Below are 24,780 nucleotides of genomic sequence, written 5' to 3'. Positions count from 1 at the left end.
TTTCCCTTACATACAACCTAACATAGATGAACAGTAACCTCACTTTGTCTTTATAGAAAAAAGAAGAATGACGCACAATGGCGTTGTGTAATAACCAGCCTTAGAAACGTAATAACGGCATGCTTCTTGGCTGCTTTCCTAACCCAGCTGCTTTGTGTCTTGTCTTGGTGGATACAGAAATCTTTCAATGTTTTCTATCAGTACGGGAGGCTGCGCGAGGGAGAGACAAGGATCGAGCCGGCAGCATGAGCATACAAGAGGAGCCGGCTCAGCACGGGCTTGAGCGCAGGTGCAGCACTGTTCCGCAGGAAGGACAGGATCTTTACACCACCGCATGCAATGCTGTCATCCACCGCTGCGCCATGCTCCTGCTGGCCGTCAGCACACCACTCACACAGCAAATCAACCAGCAGACGCTGATGGGCGGGGTCAACCAGGATGGAGGCGGGTTTATTACGAGGTGAGTGGCATCAGCAAATTTTATCAGTAAGCTGATAAAACAAGTGCAAGCATACCTTTAAACTTTTAACCTGATGCACATTGAGCCCTGTTAACATTTTGAAGCAAGTCTATTATAATCGTAACCCTTATCTGTGAAGCCTGAAGTTCTCACTGAACTCCCTTACCTCTTTTCCAGTGCATGCTCTGCTACAGCCTGATCAGGAATGCCTGACCTACTTTTCAGATTTCACATTATCCAGTTGCCAAAGACCATGTGTGCTGACCTAATTCTGAAGCACCTTTTATAGGCTGACCCAAATGCAATTAGTTTAAAAGCAGTGGTTATTCTGATACTTTTCAAGGAATAAAAAAAAAAAAAAGTAATTCATTAGTGACATTAATTTACTGTATATTTGGGTCATGTTTCTTAAAGGAATGTTCCGGGTTCAATACAAGTTAAGCTCAATCGACAGCATTTGTGGCATAATGTTGATTACCACAAAAATATATTTCGACTCATTCCTCCTTTTCTTTAAAAAAGCAAAAATCGATTTTACAGTGAGGCACTTACAATGGAAGTGAATGTGGACACTTTTTGGAGGGTTTAAAAGGAGAAATGTGAAGCTTATAATTTTATAAAAGCACTTACATTACATCTGTTAAAACTCATGTAATATTTGAGCTGTAAAGTTGTTTACATTGTAATTATCTACAGACATTTTGGGATTTTAGGGTTTGTTGACTTTACATTGTCATGGCAATAATTGTATTATGCTAAAATCATGTTTACATGCATATTGTTTATATTGTGTGGCTATACTTTTGAAAAGGTTAGTATTTTAACCCCCATTCACTTTCATTGTAAGTGCCTCAGAGTAACCCATATTTTTGCTTCTTTTAATAAAAGGAGGGGAACGTCAAAATAAATGTATGTGGTTGTCAATAATATGCCACACATGCGGTCAACTTGTATTGAGCCCAGAATATTCTTTTAATGCATTATGTGAACTCATAGAAACTACTAACCTTTTTTTCTCTAATTTAATTTTGTGTGTTTTGTAGGAGTGAGAGCCTGACAGCTGAGAGTCGATCCATTCAGAACAGTCCCAGCTACAGGCTCACAAAATCCAGAAGTGAGTCTGATCTGTCTCAGCCAGAGTCTGATGAAGAGGGATACTCACTGGTGAGCTCCACCACACATACTCCACCCGATCTTATCTGCTTTACTCTTTGTATGACAGTTTGAATTGTGGTTACTTAACCTATTGGTGTGGATTATTTCAGAATGCAAGGAGGAATGTGGATCTGGATTTAGCTTTCACTCCTAAAAAAAGAGGTAAAAGCCCCTCCCCAAACACCCTTAGACCTTCTAACACTTCTGCTGGAATACAGTGTACTGCTCTCTTAATCTTAATATTTGTGCAAGACTGTTTGTGGAAGTACACATGTAACGCTGACAAACTTGGGTGTCAGTCTATTTTCCTCTTGGCCAAATGTGGGTGTAAAATGAGAGGGAACAGTGGTTTTCTTTTGCCATCTGTCTTTCCTCCTGTATTCTCTTAATTGTCTGCCATAATTCAGCACCATGCTACTATGTGGAGAAGCTTGAAACAATTCAGCTAAATAATAATTCTGATCCGCACCACTCATAATATTCATTATGCGTGTGCAGGCCTGCACAGAATGTGTGGCCACAGAATTCTGCAGATATCCACAGAATTCAAACAAGTTTTAAACTCTGAGCATTTTCAGACATTGTTATTGTTTGCTATAAAAAATTCATATTTGCCCCTGTCATTTTTCTATTGGACAGGACTCACCCAATCCTGCTTCTGGAAAGCCACTCTCTGACAAAGTTTAAAAAACCTGAAATATATGAATAAGGTCTTGGGGTGCTCTTGAACATTACAGAAAGTGTGAAATGAAGCGCTGCAGGAAGCGGTAGGGTACCGTTAGCATAGTGCCAGGAGCAGGATTGGGCACAATTAGCATAGGCATTTGCTCTGCTTACAATTAGATTCGACTAAATGATGAATCTCTTTATGTGTCTTTTGTCTTCTAGGCTTTCTTTACAGTTCTCCAGACTCTTCTGCTGAATGGTTTGGGGGACGATTGGCCCGTGAGTGTTTATACAGCTATCCACAGTTCTACGAGGAGTCAGACCTCGATCTAAACCACTCTCTCAGGCTCCATGCACTAATTGAGAACATAGTGAACTTCATCAGTGGAGATGTTGGGAACACCCCTGCTTTTAAAGAACCAGAAGAGAGTGTGTCTACCAGCCCACAAGCCATTATTATAGCCATGGAGAAGCAACAGGGCCGAGCAGAGGTATGTGTCCGCACTCACATACTTCCATACACTCTGACAATTAAGATCCCACTATATCTGTCTTTACCTCCCTCACATTATAGAAGAAGAATCTGCTTATTTTATCCTTTTATGTTGCTGTTTTTCTTTTGTTTCTGTAGTTGCGTCTGGAGGCCCTTCATCAGATTGTGGTGTTAATTTCTGGGATGGAGGAGAAGAGCAGTCAGGCAGGCACTGGAGGTGGAGCTGGATGGACGTGCCTTAGTTTTCACTCTGCCTCTTTGCTAACATCAGTCAGACTGCAGTTCCTGTCTGGGTGTTTTGGCCTGGGTGCCATCAGCAGTGGTGGTCTCAAGGGGGAGAGTGTCCAACTACACCATTACCAGGTAATTATCTAGCACACATATCTAATTGAATTGAACTGATTCAGATAAGAGGCACTAATGAGTGTTGCATAATATTGATTATAATCTGACTATTATGCCACAACAATGTCAATATATTATACTATACAAAAAGTATTGCTCATTGGCCCAGTGTCAAGCTGAGCTGAGCTTCAAGTGGACTTTTATGTTGGTTTTACTGACTCCATATGAGTGCATTTAGAAGTTATTTTGGTTACTGACAAAGGATGACCAATTGTTTTTAGATATTTGGGAGAACATTGAGGCTTATAAAATTGATCAGTCTGGCTTGAGAAAAAATCTCACCATCTATACATTACAGTATTCACTCTATATACTATACACGAATCAAGTCAATCACCCTCAAAATAAATAATGTCAATTATTTAATATTGCCAGGTAAATTATGTCCTATAGACTGGGCGTGAAAAAAAGAATTGCTAAATTTTATAATTTATGTTACGGGCTTTGCAAGTGTTGTTCTTTGTCTTTCCTTATAGGATGAAGTCAGAGCAGCCAAGAAATGTTTACAGATGGACATTCAGACAGCTGTGCATAAGATATACCAGCAGCTGTCAGTCACATTAGAGAGAGCCCTTCAAGCAAACAAGCACCACATCGGTATTGTGTCTGAACATACACATACAGTGATTAGACTCCATACCTGCATGACATCATGTATATTTAAAATGTTGTGTGTGTCACCAGAGGCCCAACAGAGGCTGCTCTTGGTGACAGTCTTCGCTTTAAGTGTGCGTTACCAGCCTGTGGACGTGTCATTGGCTATCTCCAGTGGCCTCTTGGATGTTCTCTCTCAGCTTTGTGGCACTGAAACTCTCCTTGGACAGACTCTGCAACTATTGCACAAGCCTACGGGCTCTCAACTCAGCACTGCTCTTAAAGTAGCCAGCACCAGATTGCTGCAGATACTAGCCATCAGCACCGGGTATGCCACATTACTTCACAGATGCTCTGACTTTCTATAGTTGGTTAAGATCTAAACCGGTCAAATGCCTTATAGACTCGCTCTGAGATTATGGTGACATCTGTCTGTTAAGATTTCACAAACACATTGGTTCGTGGCCTTTAGAGCTAACTGAATATTGCTATTCCCTATCAGAACATATGCAGACAGGTTGAGTCCAAAGGTGGTCCAGTCTCTTTTGGACCTTCTGTGTAGTCAGCTGAAGACTCTGCTGTCTCAGGCTGCAGGAAGCACGCTCAGTGCAAGTCCAGATCTTCAGGAGAAGACTGACGATTGTGCAGATGTCCAGAAAAAAGATTTCCGATGTAGGACACTCAACAGCAACCATTCAAGCGCAGTAACACACCTGCAAACACTCATTAAGTCACAAAGTTGTTCTGTTGTTATTATTATTTATTTATTTATTTATTTTTGGTGGTGCAGCATTGTTACGAAAGAGACACACTGCAGAACTGCACCTTGGAGACTTCTTGGTGTTTCTGCGTCGAGTCGTCTCTTCCAAAGCCATCCAGTCCAAGATGGCATGTCCTAAATGGACTGAAGTTCTTCTCAACATTGCTGCTCAGAAATGCTGCTCAGGTAACAGCTCACAAACCCATCAACTTGTAACTGTCTAAGTGCTGTTATACTTAGAAATATATTTTTCAGGCATTCCATTGGTTGGTAATTTGAGGACTCGGCTGTTAGCCCTGCATGTTCTGGAAGCTGTACTTCCTGCCTGTGAGAGCAGTGTGGAGGACCATCTGATGTCCCAGGTCTGCCTCCACACACCTATGTTGGGCTTTTTTATTTATTTTTCTCTTTCACTCTAATGGTTTTAGTTCTTAATTTATTTGACTATGTGTGGCAGGTGGTGGAGAGATTGTTTTCCCTGTTGTCTGACTGTATGTGGGAGGCTCCTGTTGCTCAAGCCAAACACACCATGCAGCTGAAAGAGAGAGAGCAGGAGCTGAAGCTACAGGTGAGAGAGATACAGCCGGTCTAGTGTAAGCGGATTAACCTCACCCCCATCTTGTTCCAGACTCGGATGACTTTCTGTCTTTAGTGGAAAACAAAAGGACATGTATAGGTGGAATGTTTTGGACCAAGAGCCTTGGTCCCCATTTACTTTCTTTGTATGGAAAAAGAGCAGTGTCAGCATTCTTTTCACCTTTTCAGTTCCATGAATGAAAGTCATATAGGTTTGGAGCAACATTAGGGTGAGAAAATATCTGAATTTATAATTCAAGCAAACTCCCCCTTAAAAATCCACCATTCTGTGGTCACTTTTGCTGGTTTTGGACCTGTCTTAGGGTGAGCCAGAGGAGGAAGAGGAAAATTTACCTATCCAGGAGGTGACCTTTGACCCTGAGAAGGCTCAGTGCTGTGTAGTGGAAAGTGGACAGGGACTGACTCATGGCAGTGGGGGCAAAGGTTACGGTCTAGCTTCCACTGGCATTTCATCTGGCTGTTACCAGTGGAAGGTTCTACTCACTTTCTTCTATGCACACACATTCCACACAATCCAATTTCTAAATACAAGTCTTTCTCTGTCTATGTGAGTGTAAGAGTGCGTAATATGTGTTTTTAGTTCTATATTGTGAAGGAAAATCGTGGCAATGAGGGCACGTGTGTGGGTGTGTCGCGCTGGCCAGTGCATGACTTCAACCACCGCACAACGGCAGACATGTGGCTCTACCGCGCATACAGTGGCAACCTCTACCATAACGGAGAGCAGACCCTCACGCTGTCCAGCTACACACAGGGAGACTACATCACCTGTGTGCTGGACATGGAGGCTAGGACTGTGTCCTTTGGGAAGAATGGAGAGGTGCTGTGCTGCCTATTCAAAAATACACACATTGTCAACCACTTTTACAACCCGCAACTTTCTCTAATTAACTCACTTCGTATCATAGACCTCCTAATACCTTTATGTGCTAAACCATGATGCTTTATGTTGCAGGAACCCAAACTGGCCTTTGAGGATGTTGATGCATCAGAGCTCTACCCTTGTGTCATGTTCTACAGCAGCAACCCAGGAGAAAAGGTGAGACAAAGAGACGATGATGTTGATGTAACATCAGTGGTACTGGCCATCTTTTTTGATGATCTAAAATAAAGCTGAAAAAAATTAACCTTTTCATTGGGCATTTCCAGTGGGTTTCCAGTAAGGTCTGTGGTTTACTTGATGAAACTTTCATGTTTTGCTCTACAACATAATTTATACACAGTCATACCTTAAATCTGAATTTTGAAACCATTGTGTTCTTTAAAAACGGAAATTGCGTGAGTCACGTAACAACGTTTTGATACTTCTAATGATATAAACTGGTGAGACTCGATACACCCTGATCCATAACTGTTCTAGGAAGACAATATGTCAAAGAATTAAGAATCCTCTGCTCTGGAGACATTAAAAGACACTTGCGTGCTCAAGCTGACGTCCCTCTAGAGGCCTCAAGCCAGGGAGTCGATTTGGCCGGATAGGTGAAAGAAATTCGACGAGAATTGCTTAACGCATCAGCAATGCTAACGAAGGTTCTTGCTGCAATATGTCGATCAATTCTGGCCAAATTTCTAAGATCATCCGATAAAGATCTCGTGTTACGTGAGGAGTAAAGGAAGGCTTTCTTGGAAGAACCACAGCATTTTCTTGTTCCGAGACTTTGCCAATTTCACGAAAGAAACGTGATCGATTCAATGAATGGAAGAAACTGTTACATCAGCGTTCGCTTTTGCATTGATGTTCCCAGCCAAATTGAGAATAAATACTAAGGATGGCTGTAAAGTATTTGCATGTCCCCAGCAAGCAGTCATTTTGTATTACTCACATTGCAGCCAAGTAAGCTTGACTCACTGAACATTCACTTGACTGTCCGAGGAATCTGGGCACCTTTTTTTTTTGTTTCTTTTTGTGCTGGTTCAACTAGAGGCTGGAGTTTGTTTTGTGGAGTATTTCTTGCAGGACATTGGAGTGATTGGGTCATTTGTTGCACTCATGTTGCAGTTGAATGGGCTGGCTCACTGAACATTTAATTTCACTGTCTGAGGAAACTGAACGACATCTCTTTATATATATATATATATATATATATATATATATATATATATATATATATATATATATATGTGTATATGTATATGCATGCATACAAACAGTATCTCACAAAAGTGAGTACACCCCTCACATTTTTGTAAATATTTGATTATACCTTTTCATGTGACAACACTGAAGAAATGACACTTTGCTACAATGTAAAGTAGTGAGTGCACAGCTTGTATAACAGTGTAAATTTGCTGTCCCCTCAAAATAACTCAACACACCGCCATTTAATGTCTAAACCGCTGGCAACAAAAGTGAGTACACCCCTAAGTGAAAATGTCCAAATTGGGCCCAAAGTGTCAATATTTTGTGTGGACACCATTATTTTCCAGCACTGCTTTAACCCACTTGGCATTCAGTCTCAGACATTTGACTCATTGGTCGCTTCCACCTGAGAGAGCCCCTGCCTGGTTTTGTATTGAACAGGCAGTTCTTGCCCCGATTTTGCCATTGAAAAGCCTTTCTGTCAAACTAATCGGAGAAGTTAAATTACACCCCATTATCTCGCATTTGCACTAAGAAAGGAGAAAAGTGTCCAGTGTGTTTAATTCGGACATTTATTTAAATGTTGCCTCGAGCATATGGCTGAACCAAAAATTGTGTATTAATAAGTCGCTTTCTGCTGGTCAGAGTGGATTGTGAGCGGGGGTTACTAAACTCAGTGACCTATCTGAGAGTGGAGTGTTGAGATCCTTTGAAAATATAGTTCAACATTTTGGGATTGCCAGATCAGTTCTTTAGGTATTTACAGCTGTGCCATCTGCTCTGTCCTTTTTTTTTTTTTTTTTTTTTTGGAGGAGCACACCTCCCTAAAACAGCAGATACTCAGGGAGTGGTGATTACTTATTTAGGAAAAGGTCATGAGGCATCAGTGAATTACTCCCTGCTAATTCAGAGTCTGAGGAACAGAGCTTAACTTCAATCAAGAGATTATGGGAGAAAGATTTAAACTTTGTATTAGAGGAATTGTGGTCTAGGATAAAAAAAATAAAAAAAAACCAAGTCTGCATCTAGAGATGCAAGGGTGTACCTTTTCAATTCAAGATTTTACATCGAATCTATTGGCTCCCCTCTAGATTGTATAGGGTTGGTGTTAAAGACACACCCACCGGCTGGAGATGCCAATCAGAAGATGGAGACACAATCCATGTCTTTTGGTGGTGAAGATCCAAGAATTTTGGTTGAAGGTTCAGAGTTTTATATGTGATGTATTGGGCACTCAAATTTCATTTTGCCCAGTCCCTGTATTTTGGGCGATGGGACGGTCATCAATATGGGGGATAAACACTTGTAATTGGGTTGTGACCAGTGTTAATTTCAGGGTGGGGTTGGTGATTGGGGAGGGGTAATAGTGGGTGTTAAATGTTGATTCAATGTATATATGTTGTTTTTCTTTGTTATATATCTACAAATCAATAAACATTTTTAATTGGAGGATAAAAAAAAGGAAATTGCTAAGTTGCTATATAAGTATTACCTCGGTCATCCGATTCATCAAGCATGTAAACTCGCAGCCTTGTGGTGGTGGTTGTCCTTATGTAGCAACTTCTTTGAAACTAGATCTTTAAAACAGTTGAAAAATTCACATTTAAAAATTAGAGCGCGACTGTGTAATTTATGTTGTAGAGCAAAATGTGGAAGTCACTTCATTTAATGTTAGACTTCATTTTACTCTGCTATTCTTAAAAATCCTTTCAAAATTCCAGAGGGGAACCTATGCTGAATTAGCCTTTTGGCTAATTGGCATCATCATTGAACAGCTATGATTATTGTTTGAAAGGGGAATTCTAAACTTTCCACCTTGCAGGTAAAAATCTGTGACATGCAGATGAGGGGCACACCCCGTGACCTGTTGCCTGGTGACCCGATCTGCAGCCCTATTGCCACTGTCCTCGCTGAAGCCACCACCCAGCTGGTGCGGATCTTGCACCGCTCTGAACACTGGACGCAAACTATCAACCGCAGCATTCTGCAGCGCCTCCAGCAGATCAGAGGTTGTCTTCGGGAAGGCGCACCTCCAGCAGGGGCCACCAGACTGCACAAGAGCCGCTCGGCACAGAGCCGAGAGGAGCAAGATGAGAAAGAGGAAGAGAGAGAGGAAGAAAGAGGAAGAAGCGGACGGCATGCTTCCGTAGAGCTGTCAGAGATGCACTTGCGAACGCTGTGCCACCAGGTGTGGCCTGTGTTAGCTGTTATAGGGGGAGTAGATGGTGGGTTGAGGATGGGGGGACGGTGTGTGCACAAGCAGACTGGGAGACATGCCACTCTGCTGGGTGTGGTGAAGGAGGGGAGCACATCAGCCAAGGTGCAATGGGATGAGGCGGAGATCACAATCAGGTGAGAGATTGGTATTTGTCTGGGTTTTTTTTTTTACTCTCAAATGGAGATCTATCTGTCAAACTAAAGTCCCGTTCAAACTGCCAGGGATTTTATCGCTTTAGGTCTCTAGTCCCTGTATGGTAGGTTGCTAGTCGGCCAATTAAAAAATACGATTTTCTAATTTGAAAAGCAATTGGTTTTCTTGCCTAACCTAATCCTAAAATATACCATTCTAGAGGAAAAAATGCTCCATGCATCAAATAATTTACAAGATGAATGATCTGTGAATGTATGAATCAAACTCTCTTGTCATGTAATACTTGTCCACGCATCATTTAAAATGATATCCATGTACACTATGTGGCTAAATGTTTGTGAACATTTAATTAACAGGTTTGGGTATTCCATTAATTTCAGTAAAAACAAATCTTAATGCTACAATATAGTGGAATTTAAAGAATTGTGTGCTTCCATGTTTGTGACAACAGTTTGGGAAGGGACCTTTTCTGTTCCAACATGACAATGCTCCTGTGCACAAAGAAAGTTCTATCCATAGTTTTCCTCTGCAACCACTATGATGATTCTGATTGCCTGTTTTCTGTTTCTGGTCTCAAGAAGCAATGTAAAAACTACAGAAACAAGCGATCCAGATGGACTACAACAATCATTTAATTGTTATTTGGAGTTCAAATTAATTTCAGGTTAATTTAAACTCAAAGTAGTTCATGATATCAACGCAACTAACCTCGGACCATCGCTTCATGAATTCTACACAATCAGTTGAGGCACTGTCAATAAAACACTTGTCATTTCGTCTTTGTGAAGTATCGGTACAATACAGCCACATGCGTTTTGACATTTTTACAAATGTAATACTTCAAACATCACATTACCCGATAAGAATATATGCCAATGTGAGTGAAAACACTGGAGACCGGAAACTGACAACAGGTTAATTGTGGAACACATCCATGTTCCAGGAAAAATGTGGATAACCCCACTGAACACCTTTTGGATGAAATTGATGCTGACTGCGAGCCAGGATGAATCATCCAACATCAGTTTCTGACTTCACTGATACTCTTGTATCTGACTGGGAGCAAATCAATGCAGCTATGTTTTCCAACATCAAGTGGAAAGTGTTTCCAGAAGAGTGAAAGATGGTTTTGAAATTAAATTATCGAGCACATATAAATGTTGGTGTACAGGTGTCCATTAACTTTTAGCTATATTGTATGAGGTTACAGACAAATCATGCAGAACAAAAAAAATGCTCAACTTCTCAATCTTGCCTGCACTTAACTCCAGTATGTAACAGGAGCTCCACTGTCTTCACTCCCATTGGTTTTTACTGCCGAAAGTTGCTCCTCAGTTGCATAAAACATTTAAACTTTTTTTCCAATTTGTTGAACCTCTGGACATGGCCACATATTGTTGCTGTTGCGTGTGTTACCAGAAGTCACCTGCTCTCATTGAAAATGAATGAGATCAGAACATTTTGTCGCTGGCGGTGTGAACAGGGCTTAAGGCTTTTTTTTGGTAAATTCTTTTACGTCACTTTTACTTCCCAGAGGTCTCCCACTTTCTTTCTATCTCCTGGTCTCCTTTGTCTATATTTCTTCCTCTTAATCCATTCCTTTGACCTTGTCCTGTGCATTAGCTCAATGACGTTGCATGTCCCTGTCCCCCTGCTCTCTCTCTCTCTCTCTCTCTCTCTCTCTCTCTGTCTTTCTCTCTGTGTTTGGTTTGTCACTCTTTTTCATGTTTTTTGTCACCCAGTGACACGCCGCTGTATAACCTGGAGCCGATTGAGGCCCTGCCCTTTGACGTATCTCGTTTCCGCGGACTCACTGCGGCTCTGCTGCTGGACCTCACCGCCCTCGCCAGCCTGCAGGATGACAGCCCCAAACCTGCCTCCTCCCGCCGGCATGAGCGCAGACATCGGCACGAACCCCAGGAAGAACGTGAGAGTGAGGCACGCACCAAGACAAAGGATGGAACAGGAGACCTGCGTGTATCTCACAGCCTAGATGAGGTTCGAGCTCGCACACCTACCAATTCACGCTCCGAGAGTGAGCTGGCCACCTACACGCAGGACACCACGCAGGACACCACGCAGCACACCACGCAGCAAACGCCAGCCGAGGGACGCCGCAGGCTGCAGGAGATTGTGGGGTCACGGGGAAGCTCACAGGAGGCTGCCGCGCAGATGGAAGTGCATGCGGTGCAGCTGACATATCTGTATCTGGGAGCGATGAAGACTTTGAGCGTCCTCCTGAGCTGTAGTAAATATGCTGAACTGCTGCTGATCCCTAAAGTGATGCCCGACAATGGCCATAATGCAGACTGTGCCAGTCCGGGTGTGAGCGTCTGTCAGGAAGAGGCGGAGATGCGATCGGCTCTACAGTTTCTCATGCGACACATGGTGAAGCGGGCAGTGATGAGGTCACCCATCAAAAGGGCAATTGGGCTGGCAGACCTGGAGCGGGCACAAACCATGATCTACAAACTGGTGGTCAATAGCCTACTGGAAGAACAGGAAGGCCAGAGTGCCAAACCAGGTACATCAAACACCTCTAATACATGCAAACCCACATGCACATGGTCTTAAAGGAAAGCTGCATGACTTTCATGAAACTCAAAAGGAGATGTTAGGCAGTATGTTAGCCTCAGTCTCCATTCAATTTCATTGTATTGAGAAAAGATGCAATTTAATGAATCTAACGGAGGCTAACATTCTGCCTAAACAGCAAAGTATATTTTGGTTTTCCATGTTCCAGATAGGATTATGCACGTTGTGCGTGACACAATTGTTATCGTCAGCACAGTCCGCACATGGCCGGGTTTTTCCTCACAACACAGACTGTCCTAATCTGTGTGCATTGTCATCATATGTGCTTCCCTTTAACTGTACTGAAAGAGTATCACGAAGTCGCAGTGTGCATGCGTCAAACGTGTTCGTATTCGCTCACAGTATACCCGAACTTTAAAGGAATAGTTCAACAAAAAATTCAAATTCTCTCATTATTTACTCACCCTTATGATATCCCAGGTGTGTATGACTTTCTTTCTTCACCAGAACACATTAAAAGAAAAATTTAAAAATGAGTTTGCTCAGTAGGTCCTTAAAATGCATGCGAATGGAGATTTCAATTTTGAAGCTCCAAAAATCACACACAGTTTTTGGTGCAAAAAAACATCAATATTTAAGTACTTTTTAACTATGCTTGACGAGAGGACGGGAGTCTAATGGTCTCTCATGTGACTTATTCGCATTGCCATGATACCGACATAATCTCATGTTCTCATCTCGGTTGAGGCATCCAGGGTGAGCACACAAACACCATTGTGAGTAAAGAAACAGATAATTACAGATCTAAGCCAAAACCAACCAAGCTACTGTACTGCCGTGGCAAAAAGTATTGGCAGTGACATTTTGTGTTTTGCGGTTTTCTCCTGGTGGTGTGGTGTTGATTCACATTGTTACTAGATTATTGTGCAGAGTGATCAGATGCATTTTAAATAATTGAAAAAAGCTTCATTGGCCAAAAAAATTTACTTTATCACAAAAACCCAAATTTCACAGTTTTTTTTGGTCCTGGCACAAAATGACCAGCCAACATCATTTCACTAATCATATCAGCAAGACCTGGGAAAGTGTGAACGAACTAGTCAGGTGAAATCACTCTATCATTCTGTTTGGATTATAAGAGCAGACTGATTGCTATAAAATGAGGGAAGAATTGCTTCCAATCATTGTGTTCTTGTTAGCAATGGTTACTTCTAAAGAAAGACGTGCAGCCATCATCGCTTTGCATCCAAATGGCCTCACATGCAAGGAAATTACTGCAAAGAATATTGCACCTTAAAGAACCATTTACCGGATCATCAAGAACTTCAAGGAGAGAGGTTAAACTGCTGTGAAGAAGGATTCAGGACGTCCCAGAGTGTCCAGCAAGCACCAGGACCATCTCCTCCTGAGGAGTCTGCTATGGAATCGTGTCGCCACCTGTGCTGAAATTCTGCAGGAACTACAAGGATTGGACAGCAGAAGACTGGTTCAAAATTATTTTCTCTGAGGAAGCTCCCTTTCTGACTGTTTGGGACATCTGGAAAATTGATAGTCCAGAGAAGAAAAGGTGAACGCTACCATGAGTCCTGTGTCGTGCCAACAGTGAAGCATCCTGAGACCATCCATGTGTGGGGTTGCTTTTCATCCAAGGGAGTGGGCTCTCACAATTCTGCCCAAAATCACTGCCATGAATAAAGAATGGTATCAAAACGTCCTGCAAGAGCAACTTCTCCCAACGATCCAGGAGCAATTTGGTGATCCGTGCATTTTCCAACATGATGGAGCACCAAGTCACAAGGCAAGAGTGATAATGAAGTGTCTACTCCGGAAATTAATCCCATAGAGAACTTGTGGTCAGTCCTCAAAGGTGCGTGGACAAGCAGAAGTCCACAAATTGTGATCAAATCAGAGCACTAGTAAGGCAGCAATGGATCGCCATCAGTCAGGATTTGGCACAGAAGCTGATATCCAGCATGCCAGAGCGAATTGCAAAAAAGAGGTTATGAAGAACAAGGGTCAACACTGTAAATATTGACTCTTTGCATAAATTGAGTGTGTTTGCCAATAAAAGCCTTTAAATCTTATGAAACGCTTATCATTGTTTTCCAGTATACAATAGAAACGTGAAAAAATGATCTACAAATACTGAAGCAGCAAACACAAAATGTCTGTAACTGCCAATACTTTTGGGCACGGCTGTACAGCGTTTCTCTTCACTTGTAAACAGTGCTGCTCTTCCAGCTGTAATGCACTTTTCTCAGTTCTCGCGTGTTTCATGTGTTAATGCGATTATGTCACATGCACATACTGCTGCTGACAGGAAGCATAATTTTTGTTTAAAAAAGTACTTAAATATTAATCTTTTTTTGCACCAAAAGCGATCGTGTCACTTTAGAAGACATTAATTTAACCGCTGGAGTCATATTGATGACGTTTATGCTGACTGTCTTTGAGCTGTCTTGGATATTTGGAGCTTCAAAAGATAATTTTCAGTTGCATTTTAAGGACCTACTGAGATGAGATATTTTTCTTCATATGTGTTTGGTGAAGACAGAAAGTCATACACATCTGGGCTGGCATGAGGATGAGTAAATAATGAGAGCATTTTCATTTTTGGGTGAACTATCTATTTATGTCCTTAATGTGTGTTTTGTCGAAGAAGGAAAGTCATTAGGATTTGAAACATCATAAGGGTGTTTTATTGATGACGGAATGTAAATTTTTACTTTCTTTTACAAATGTCCCTTTTCAGAATGTAAGATGTTTTATGACCCCAATGAGTTCTTTTGGTAAAGCTCACGGCGCACTGTGTCATACAAGCAGTCACACTGCAGGAATTTGACCCCAACATTTCTGACATTGCCAGAACTTTGTTGGAGGAATAACTTTATCACAAAGGCAATTTATAGACCATCATTGAGCATATTACCATAAATGATCCAAGACTGAAGATTTTGCATCAGGATGAAATACGTTTTAATGATCTGTGAATTTGGTCTCAGGGGGCAAAACTGTGGCAAAAAGCCTTCTGTCTCAATCTCATTCTCAAAAAACAGTGAATCTTTTCATAAAATATGTGTCTGTGCTTTTTAGTGGACACAGAATGTGAGGAGTTGGAGGGAGAGCAACAGTTTCAGACTCCAGTCACCACCTCCCCCTCAGCCTCTAGCAGCACCTCCTTCATGAGCTCCTCACTGGAGGACACCACCACAGCAACCACACCTGTTACCACAGCAACCACCCCAGTCACTGACGCTGAGACCGCACCAGCTTCTGAGTCACCTGGAGTGATGCCACTCAGCCTGCTCAGGTACATACATGCACACACTAATACACACTCACAGTTTGTCAGGCCTTTTATGTTGAATCTTTTTGACTTTGAAACATTGAATCTTTAAAGGGACAGTTCAACCAAAGAGGAAAATTCTGCCATCATTTACTCACCCCAATGTTGTTATGTGACTTTCTTTCCTCCGTGGAGCACAAAAGATGTTAGGGTGAAAGTTCATCACGATTCACTTTCATTATATCTTTTTTCATTCTGCCTAACATCTCCTTTTGTGTCCCGCAGAATTAAAAGTAATACAGCTTTGGAACAACATACAAATTACTTTTGGGTGAACTCTCCTTTTAAATTTTCAAAGCAGTTTTCATTATTAATCAGTGTTTATGTACTGTATATGTTTGAGCAGACAGATGTTCTCCAGCTACCCGACCACCACTTTGCTGCCGGCGCGTAGAGCTCAGACCCCTCCCGTCTCATCATTGCCCACCTCACCTTTGGACGAGCATGGCCGTAGACAGAGCCTCACATCACCCGAGTCCCAGCCTGCCAGGACCACCAGCAGGACAGGTACAAACACACACACAAGATTAATCGCCTGTATACACAGTATAAATGTAAAGTTATGACTTACATCTGCACAGACAATGAAGAGAATACACTGAAGAATTTAACTAAGTTACATGCTTGTCAGAATGCATAACTTGCGTGTCTTGTGAATATGCTGTTTCCTTAATAATGCCCTACACTGGGGCGTGGTTAGCTTAGCGAGTAAAGACGCTGACTCCTGGAGTCACGAGTTTGAATCTAGGGTGTGCTGGGTGACTCCAGCCAGGTCTCCTAAGCAACCAAATTGGCCCAGTTGCTAGGGAGGGTTGAGTCACATTGGGTTAACCTCCTAGTGGTTGCTATAATGTGGTTGTATCACTTTTTACCAGAAATTTTAAATATATATATATTAAAAAACAAATGTATAGGCATTCTTCATGTCATTCTTATCCTATGTACTTAGCCATTGTCTTTGTTTTAGTTGGTTATTTTGTTGTGGTAGCCTTTACGCCTCTGAAATAACTGGATAATTTGATAAAGTGATATGGAACCGTTATGCTGTCAAAACCAGGAACTACTTCATAGTTGTGCGTTTACTGGAAAATAATAGAGTGCAACAGTGCTCCATCCACTTATTCAGCATTTGGGTTACGGAAGTATTTTTTCCATTCTTTTTTCAAAAGACTTTTAATAAAATCCTCCATAAAAGCGTTCTAAGCTGTGAACCAAACCAACCAGTTCCGAGGTGAATCACATCATCACAAACTTTGTTTGTATTTAAAAATTGGACAATAAGACAAATTTACAAGATTATGTACTTGTCTTTCACAAGGGGTACAAACTACCATACCATGAAACATTGTGAATGGTGTAATTGAATAACAAATGTAGGTTTATTGCAGAATATTTAAATATGTACAATTATAAGTAGTTTAAGAGTAAATGGAGACTGATTTGATTGTCACTTACAGTGTGTCATGGGAGTGGGCGGTTGTTACAAGGCAAATTTTGCAGTCTTTGTTGGCCATGGTTCTCTGATTGGTGAAGTGTTCTCTGCTACCATGGGTAATGTAGTTGTTTACCAGGAGTTCCACTTTCAAACATGCTATTTAAAGGAGCAATCAGTCATTTTCCCCCCATTAAAAAAGTTTTACTCATTGACTTATTTTGAAACGTGTATAAAATCATGACCACTCACCACCACTCACTGAGTACTCTAGTCATATCGGTAACCTTATAAAAACCTTTATGATGTATGGGGGCTGCCATTATAGACTCACATGGCAAGCTGATAACTGCTCTCAGTAGCCTAGGTGTCACTGTATGTCCAAGATGACCAACAAAAGTTACAGAGTGCACATTTAAACAATGAAGATGAAATAATGCAGATGGATGGTTCAACATAAGCATATACCATTGATAAATAACCTGGTATGTCTGTCTAGAATCTAACGCTGAAAATCATTCCTCTAAGGAAAAACTTAATGGGACTTTTACTTGCGGAACCAGACTGTTGTCCACCTTAGAATGTCTGTCAACCAATCAGAATCAAGCATTCAACAGACATGTGGTATTAGGAAAATTAAAGCATTAAGAACTCATAATACAATAAGAATGTTTTATTTTATTTATAATTGTTAGATTTTTTTTTACATGTTTAAATTAATAAATGGTTATGCTTTTTAAAATGTTTGAACATTTGGTTAATGTTTGGCATGTTACGCTTTTTGTCATTTTGCATAGTACTGTCAACTAAAATGTTATTTTCTTTGAATAAAATTGTGCCATTTTGTCAAAGTAAAATTGGCCAAAATTAATGAATATGACAAAGTGTTAAATAACATTTTGGTCAAAGAATAGAAAACTATGATTTAAACAAAATCCAGTCAGTTCAGTCATATCTCTAAAAGCATACTTAATTATGCTAAATTCTCCAATACCTACCTCTGTTTTTGTTTTCTCCAAGCTCTATCGGATCCCAGCAGTCGACTCTCTACATCTCCACCCCCTCCAGCTATCGTAGTTCCACTGTTGGAAATGGGCTTCTCGCTCAGACAAATCATGAAAGCTTTGGAAGCGACAGGTACACAAACACCCAGTCAGGGTGTCTTCATTTACTGTTGAGAATCATGTTACCCTATCAGTGGTTGAGAGCTTTTCTGTGTTTGTTTGTAGGTGCTTGTGGTGAGGCAGATGCTCAGAACATCACTGTACTTGCGATGTGGATGATCGACCACCCGGGGACAGCAAACTCTGAAGAGTCTTCAGACCCCTGTTCTGGGGCTGCAGGAGGGGGCAAGAGCATAGAGAGGAGCTACCTGCGCTCCCCGGAAGACATCCCCAATGCTGATGCTGCAGAGTTGGAGGAGGGATTCAGTGAGAGGTATAATGTGACAACTTGACAATGTATGGGATAATTTGTAAATAACTTGGGTCATTCTTTGGTTTGGTTTTAGACTTTGAGTCTTATCTCTTGTGAAATGAATGCTTTAAAAATTGGAAAACAAAAACAAAGCACAACTAGGTTTTTGTGGCCCCTGTATATTATTTTAAAGCTAATATACGCTACCATACTTCAACCACATACATGGACCTCCAATGATGTCTGTCAGGTACATTTCTGGTAGGTACGTTTTATGTGTTAATCAAATTAATCTCGTGCAACAACTTCAATCTCTCTCTCTCCTTAGTCCTGAAGGACTTGATCAAGGTTCAGCCTCTGCCTCGGCTGATCCCACTCACAGGGGACGCTCTGCAGCCAGCAGGAAGCACCGCTTTGACCTTGCTGCACGCACTTTACTAGCTCGTGCAGGTACATGCAGTCATGCATCAAAACACAAAGAAAACCCCAAGCTCTCAAAAGTCCTCACAAGCATTACTAAAATTTAAATTTTTTCATGTAGCTGGATTGTACCGCTCAGTACAGGCACATCGAACTCAAGCCCATCGAGAAGGCTCCGGGCTGCAGCAGGAGTCTGGGCCTCTGGGAGCGCTGTACGACTTCAATCTGGATGAAGAGCTGGAACTGGAGCTGGATCAGGAGGCCATGGAGGCCATGTTCACCCAGGAGCTGGCATCTGACTCCGACATTCTGGGAATGTGGATCCCAGAGGTATTGGACTGGCCAACATGGGTGTGTGTGACAGCAGCCTGGGGCTGCCGCTGCTTTACTACTCACCTTTAACCCCAACTGCACGGCTGTACAAACAAACATGCCCCTACACACTCAGAGATGCACTCTAACACACGCACGCTTACTTAGCTGTCTAAATCGAGACATAACATAGCCTAATATTGTTTAATTTCATTTCAATATAACTACTATAGACGAACACAAAGTATTTTTAGAATATTATAAAACAGTATTTGCTTTATTTATTTCTCCAAAGGGAGGTTTTGTCAGATTTAGCTCACTTTTGGGGACAATTTTTATCTCCAAACTATAGCTAAATACACACACACACACACACACGCGCGCACACACACAGCTCTGAACCACTGCAAAATTATCAGTTTCTCTGGATTTACTATTTATAGGTATGCATTTGAGAAAAATGAACATTTTAGTTTTATTCTATAAAGTACTGACAACATTTCTTCCAAATTTCACATAAAAATATTGTAATTTAGAAATTGTATTTGCAGAAAATGACAGCTGGTCAAAATAACAAAAAAGATGTTTTCAGACCTCAAATAATCCAAAGATAACAAGTTTATATTCATTTTTAAACTACACAATACAAATGTTTTAACTTCGAAAGAGTTCAGAAATCAATCTTTGGTGGAATAACCCTGATTTTCAATCACAGCTTTCATGCATCTTGGCATGCTCTCTACCAGTCTTTCACATTGCTGTTTGGTGACAGTGCCAATCCTGGTTAAAAAAATTCAAGCAGCTCTGTTTTGTTTGATGGCTTGTGGCCAACCATCTTCCTTTGATCACATTCCAGAGGTTTTCAATGGGGTTCAGGTCTGGAGATTGGCCTGGCCATGACAGGCTCTTGATCCGGTGGTCCTCCATCCACACCTTGATTGACCGGTCTCATCACCAATTCTCCACCAAATTTCAAAGTGGGTCCAAGACACTGTGGCTTGAAGGCCTCTCCAGGTCTCCATCTTACCATTAGACGACCAAGTGGTGGATCAGTGATGATCTGGGGGTGTTTCTGCAAGGCTGGAATTTGGCAGATTTGTCTTTGTGAAATACGCATGAATCAAGCCATGTACAACGTTATCCTGGAAGAAAACTTCCATCTGCTCTGACTATGTTCCCCAACTCTGAGGATTGTTTTTCCAGCAGGAAAATGCTCCATGCAACACAGCCAAATAAAATATTTTTATTTGGAATTTGCGAGAAATGTTGTCAGAGATATTGATAATTTTGCAGTGGTCTCTATATGTATATTCTCACATGCACATACTGTATTTGTGATTTCTTTTCTCCTCACGTTACCAGCATTCAAAGAAAACAATCACATTTCTGCAGAAAGCACAGCCGCTCACTCACTCACACTAATACTGGTGCATGCTGACACTTGTATGCTGAAGCAGCATACATTGATAATGGGATTAGAGGTCGACCGATAGTGGATTTTGCCAAAACTAATAAATTAGGTGGTGGGAAAGGCCAATAACAGATTAATTGGCCAATAGTTTTTAAAAACGATTTATATAATGTAAAGAAAATTTACTATGGCGGGCACAGAAAAAGATTTGGTGTACAACGCAGGACTTTTATGTATAAACAAGCCCAAAACACATCTGGGTACAGATATTTGCCAATAACCGATAGTTCCAAAAAGCAATCAGATAATTGGTAAAACCGATACATCGGTCTACCTCTAACTGGTATGCTTCATCACTGATCTATGTTGTACTGTTTGACTTCAATTAACATTAAAATGTGTGTTGCGCAAAAGCCTGTAATCAATGTGTTTGTGTTCTCAGTGTATTCTTGTGTGCTATTGTGAAACAAATCAAAACGTTCTCCTCCATCTAACCACAGTTGTTTGGCCTTGTCTTGTCTGTCTGCGTGTGTGTTAGCACGTGTGCGAGTCGGAGGACCGTGATGAGATGGTTGTGTGCGAGCTGTGCGGGGTGAGCGTGTCCAGTTTTAACCAGCACATGAAGAAGAGCCACCCGGGCTGTGGTCGGAGTGCCAATCGCCAGGGTTACCGCAGTAATGGATCTTATGTGGACGGCTGGTTTGGAGGAGAGTGTGGAAGCGGGAATCCCTATTACCTGCTCTGTGGCAGTTGCAGAGAGAAATACCTCAACATGAAGAGCAAGATCAAAGGACCACTGCCAGAAAGGTGAGCTTGTGAGAGAGAGCAATCACATGCATGTCTTGCAATACAAGACATGAATCTGTGATAAACATGTAATGTTTTTCACTGTTCTCTGTTGTTCAGGTATAAAGGTCAAGCTCCAGACCTGTTGGGAAAGCAAGACAGTGTGTATGAAGGTATTTAAAGGAAAAGATCATGCACATACACACAAAATAATGCAAAAAGCGTTTGTCAGGTTCCCATAACTTTTGGTAAAGAGGAGTGAGAACCATGTTTGTATATGTGAGTTTGGGTCAGTGTGTCTTAACTCATGCTCTTTTGTTCTGCAGAGGACTGGGACATGTTAGATGTAGATGATGCAGAGCGTCTGACAGGTGAGGAGGAGTTTGAGATGCTTTCTGCTCCGCTGGGTCTCGGTGAACACAGACCCGTCCCGGAGGCCGTCCATTTTCCTGACACTGACCCCCTCGGAGCATCTGTTGCCATGGTCACAGCCACCAACAGCATGGAGGAAACTCTTTTGCAGATAGGTACGATAATAACACCCTACTGCTGTGGTTATGTGATTGCATTAAACTGCAATGCAATTGCTGCAAATGCACCAATGTATTTCAGAGTGAAGCAGAGTTTTATCATCTTTGGATTGTAAAATGTGAAGGCTATAAAATGTTTACTTCAGAACATTGTGAACTGAGGAATCATGCGCAATAAGACCAGAGACTTTTTTTTTTGATTTCTGTTGCCTTTTCAATTACCCTGCCTGTGCAGTATGTATCAGACCTTATTCACTGAACAAGAACAGAAAATAATAGAACAGAAATGTAAATCGTATGTAAAACTATTCTCACGCAAGTTGTTGCATTTAAGTAATTTGGGCATTTTACCTAAATATTGATGCATGAACAAGTTACACAGAGATTTTCTTTTTGTAGCATTTTTTAAGAAAAGGCCCATTGTCTAGTAAGTGTATATGTGTGTCTCTATGGATTTCAGTGTAATGCATGCTCTGTCTACAGGTTGCCAGAGTTCAGTTGATAAGAGCTCATCAGGTCGATTGTCTCTGGGGGAGCAGGCGGCAGGTCTGCAGACATCTGCTGATCGCCTGGTAGCTCTGAAGAGAGTCACTGCAGCTGCACAAGTCCTGTTGGCCAGAACGATGGTCATGAGAGCACTGTCCCTGCTCTCAGTAAGGTTGGTTGTTTTTTATGTGCTAAAGGATTGGTTCACCCAAAAATTTAAATTTACATAAAAAAAAATGTGTATGACTTTCTTCTACTGAACACAAAGATTTTTAGAAGAATTTTTCAGCTCTATACATTGTAAGTACTTTTTACTATAAATATCCACTTTCACATTCATCTTCTTTTGTTGTTGACAATTCGCATTCTTCGTGCATGTCGCCACCTACTGGGCAGGGAGGTGAATTTATAGTAAAAAGGACTTAAATATTGATCTGTTTCTCAACCACACTTCTATCGCTTCAGAAAATATAGATTTAACCACTGGCGTCATATGGATTACATTTATGCTGCCTTTTTGTGCTTTTGGAGCTTCAAAATGTTGTTACCGATTCACTTGTATTGAATGAACCTCAAACATTCATTTAACAACTGTTCAGCAGAAGTAAGAAAGTCATACACATCTGACATGTCATGAGGGTGAGTAAATTATGAAAGAATTTTCTTTTTGGGTGAACCGTTCCTTTAAGCAAGCAGTAAGCATCATACCATATGAATAAGAATGAACCTTAACAGGGTGACCAGGACCCTGAAATTGAGGAGGGTTTTGTTAGACTGAAGGGGTTTATGACTAGCTGAATGAATGAATGAACGTTAGTTACACTTATATAGACCTTTTCTGACACTACAGCCATGGCCAAAAGTATTGGCAGTGACATCAATTTTGTGTTTTGCTAATTTTTCTGCTTCAGATGTTTTAGTGTTGATTCCACATTGTTTCTAGATTATTGTGCAGAGTGATCAGATGCATTTTAAATAATATAGAAAAGCTTCATTTGGCCTAAAGAATTAACTTTAAAACAAAAACCCAAATTTCACAGTTTTTTTTGGTCCTGGCACAAAATGACCAGCCAACATCATTTCACTAATCATATCAGCAAGACCTGGGAAAGTGTGAACGAACTAGTCAGGTGAAATCACTCTATCATTCTGTTTGGATTATAAGAGCAGACTAATTGCTATAAAATGAGGGAAGAATTGCTTCCAATCATTGTGTTCTTGTTAGCAATGGTTACTTCTAAAGAAAAGACGTGCAGCCATCATCGCTTTGCATCCAAATGGCCTCACATGCAAGGAAATTGCTGCAAAGAATATTGCACCTGAAAGAACCATTTACCGGATCATCAAGAACAAGAAACAGTAAAGAAGGCTTCAGGGGGTCCCAGAGTGTCCAGCAAGCACCAGGACCGTCTCTTGAGGAGTCAGCTACGGGATCATGTCGCCACCAGTGCAGATCATGCTCAATATTGGCAGCAGGATGGTGTGAGTGCATCTGCACGCACAGTGAGGCAAAGACTTTTGGACAATGGCCTGGTGTCAAGAAGGGCAGCAAAGAAGCCACTTCTCTCCAAGAAAAACATCAAGGAAAGACTGAAATTCTGCAGGAAGTACAAGGACTGCAGAGCAGAAGACTGGTGCAAAGATATTTTCTCTGATGAAGCTCCCTTCCCGACTGTTTGGGACATTTGGAAAATCGATAGCCCGGAGAAGAAAAGGCTACCATGAGTCCTGTGTCATGCCATCCATGTGTGGAGTTGCTTTTCATCCAAGGGAGTGGGCTCTCACAATTCTGCCCAAAATCACTGCCATAAATAAAGAATGGTATCGAAATGTCCTTCAAGAGCAACTACTCCCAATGATCCAGGAGCAATTTGGTGATGATTTGTGCATTTTCCAGCATGATGGAGCACCATGTCACAAGGCAAGAGTGATAATGAAGTGTCTCGGAGATCATTACATTGAAATTTAGGATCCATGGCCAGGCAACACCCCGGATCTTAATCCCATTGAGAACATGTGGTCAATCCTCAAAAGGCGAGTGGACAAACAGAAGCCCACAAATTGTGATCAAATCCGAGCACTAATAAGGCAAGAATGGGTCATCAGTCAGGATTTGGCCCAGAAGCTGATATCCAGCATGCCAGAGCGAATTGCAGAGGTTATGAAGAACAAGGGTCAACACTGTAAATATTGACTCTTTGCATACATTGAGTGTTTTTGCCAATAAAAGCCTTTTAAATCTTATAAAACGCTTATCATTGTTTTCCAGTATACTATTGTAAAGCAGTTCAGTGGAAAGGAGGCGGCGAGAACAGGCTTGACGATATAAATATTAGTTATAATAATAAACCAAAACAAATAACACACAGATCAGCTGCCTGTCATTCTCTCGAGCCATCGTACCGGCTGCTTTTATCCCTTGCGTACACCCATCAGACTGATTATGGACCAGGAGTGCATTGTTCCAGCCCGGCCCCACCCTCCTCCACTATGCAACCATAGAAACATGTGAAAAAATAATCACA

General features: G+C 41.4%; 1 protein-coding gene across 5 annotated transcripts in view; it reads left to right on the top strand.

The window, feature by feature from the left end:
• Window positions 1-24,780, top strand: part of herc1 (HECT and RLD domain containing E3 ubiquitin protein ligase family member 1) — a 59,914-nt gene that overhangs the window by 16,088 nt on the left and 19,046 nt on the right. For 3 of the 5 annotated variants that reach the window (XM_052115297.1, XM_052112362.1, XM_052113138.1), the window contains exons 23-48: window positions 178-460; window positions 1,504-1,624; window positions 1,726-1,777; window positions 2,504-2,772; window positions 2,913-3,137; window positions 3,656-3,776; window positions 3,864-4,101; window positions 4,276-4,445; window positions 4,564-4,719; window positions 4,789-4,895; window positions 4,991-5,101; window positions 5,433-5,603; window positions 5,711-5,950; window positions 6,086-6,169; window positions 9,033-9,562; window positions 11,324-12,105; window positions 15,210-15,426; window positions 15,809-15,969; window positions 17,915-18,031; window positions 18,124-18,331; window positions 18,639-18,760; window positions 18,852-19,081; window positions 20,992-21,260; window positions 21,360-21,412; window positions 21,566-21,766; window positions 22,253-22,427. In XM_052115297.1, coding sequence (XP_051971257.1) covers window positions 178-460; window positions 1,504-1,624; window positions 1,726-1,777; window positions 2,504-2,772; window positions 2,913-3,137; window positions 3,656-3,776; window positions 3,864-4,101; window positions 4,276-4,445; window positions 4,564-4,719; window positions 4,789-4,895; window positions 4,991-5,101; window positions 5,433-5,603; window positions 5,711-5,950; window positions 6,086-6,169; window positions 9,033-9,562; window positions 11,324-12,105; window positions 15,210-15,426; window positions 15,809-15,969; window positions 17,915-18,031; window positions 18,124-18,331; window positions 18,639-18,760; window positions 18,852-19,081; window positions 20,992-21,260; window positions 21,360-21,412; window positions 21,566-21,766; window positions 22,253-22,427 — 5,413 coding nt within the window. The remainder of the gene's footprint in view (window positions 1-177; window positions 461-1,503; window positions 1,625-1,725; window positions 1,778-2,503; window positions 2,773-2,912; window positions 3,138-3,655; window positions 3,777-3,863; window positions 4,102-4,275; window positions 4,446-4,563; window positions 4,720-4,788; window positions 4,896-4,990; window positions 5,102-5,432; window positions 5,604-5,710; window positions 5,951-6,085; window positions 6,170-9,032; window positions 9,563-11,323; window positions 12,106-15,209; window positions 15,427-15,808; window positions 15,970-17,914; window positions 18,032-18,123; window positions 18,332-18,638; window positions 18,761-18,851; window positions 19,082-20,991; window positions 21,261-21,359; window positions 21,413-21,565; window positions 21,767-22,252; window positions 22,428-24,780) is intronic. The other 2 variants (XM_052114560.1, XM_052113820.1) reach the window with 2 other exon arrangements.

This window comes from Xyrauchen texanus, chromosome 1, assembly GCF_025860055.1.
Source record: "Xyrauchen texanus isolate HMW12.3.18 chromosome 1, RBS_HiC_50CHRs, whole genome shotgun sequence".
Classification (NCBI taxonomy): domain Eukaryota; kingdom Metazoa; phylum Chordata; class Actinopteri; order Cypriniformes; family Catostomidae; genus Xyrauchen; species Xyrauchen texanus.
The sequence above is the reverse complement of the archived record's forward strand: the minus strand, read 5'-3'. Positions and strand labels throughout refer to the sequence as shown.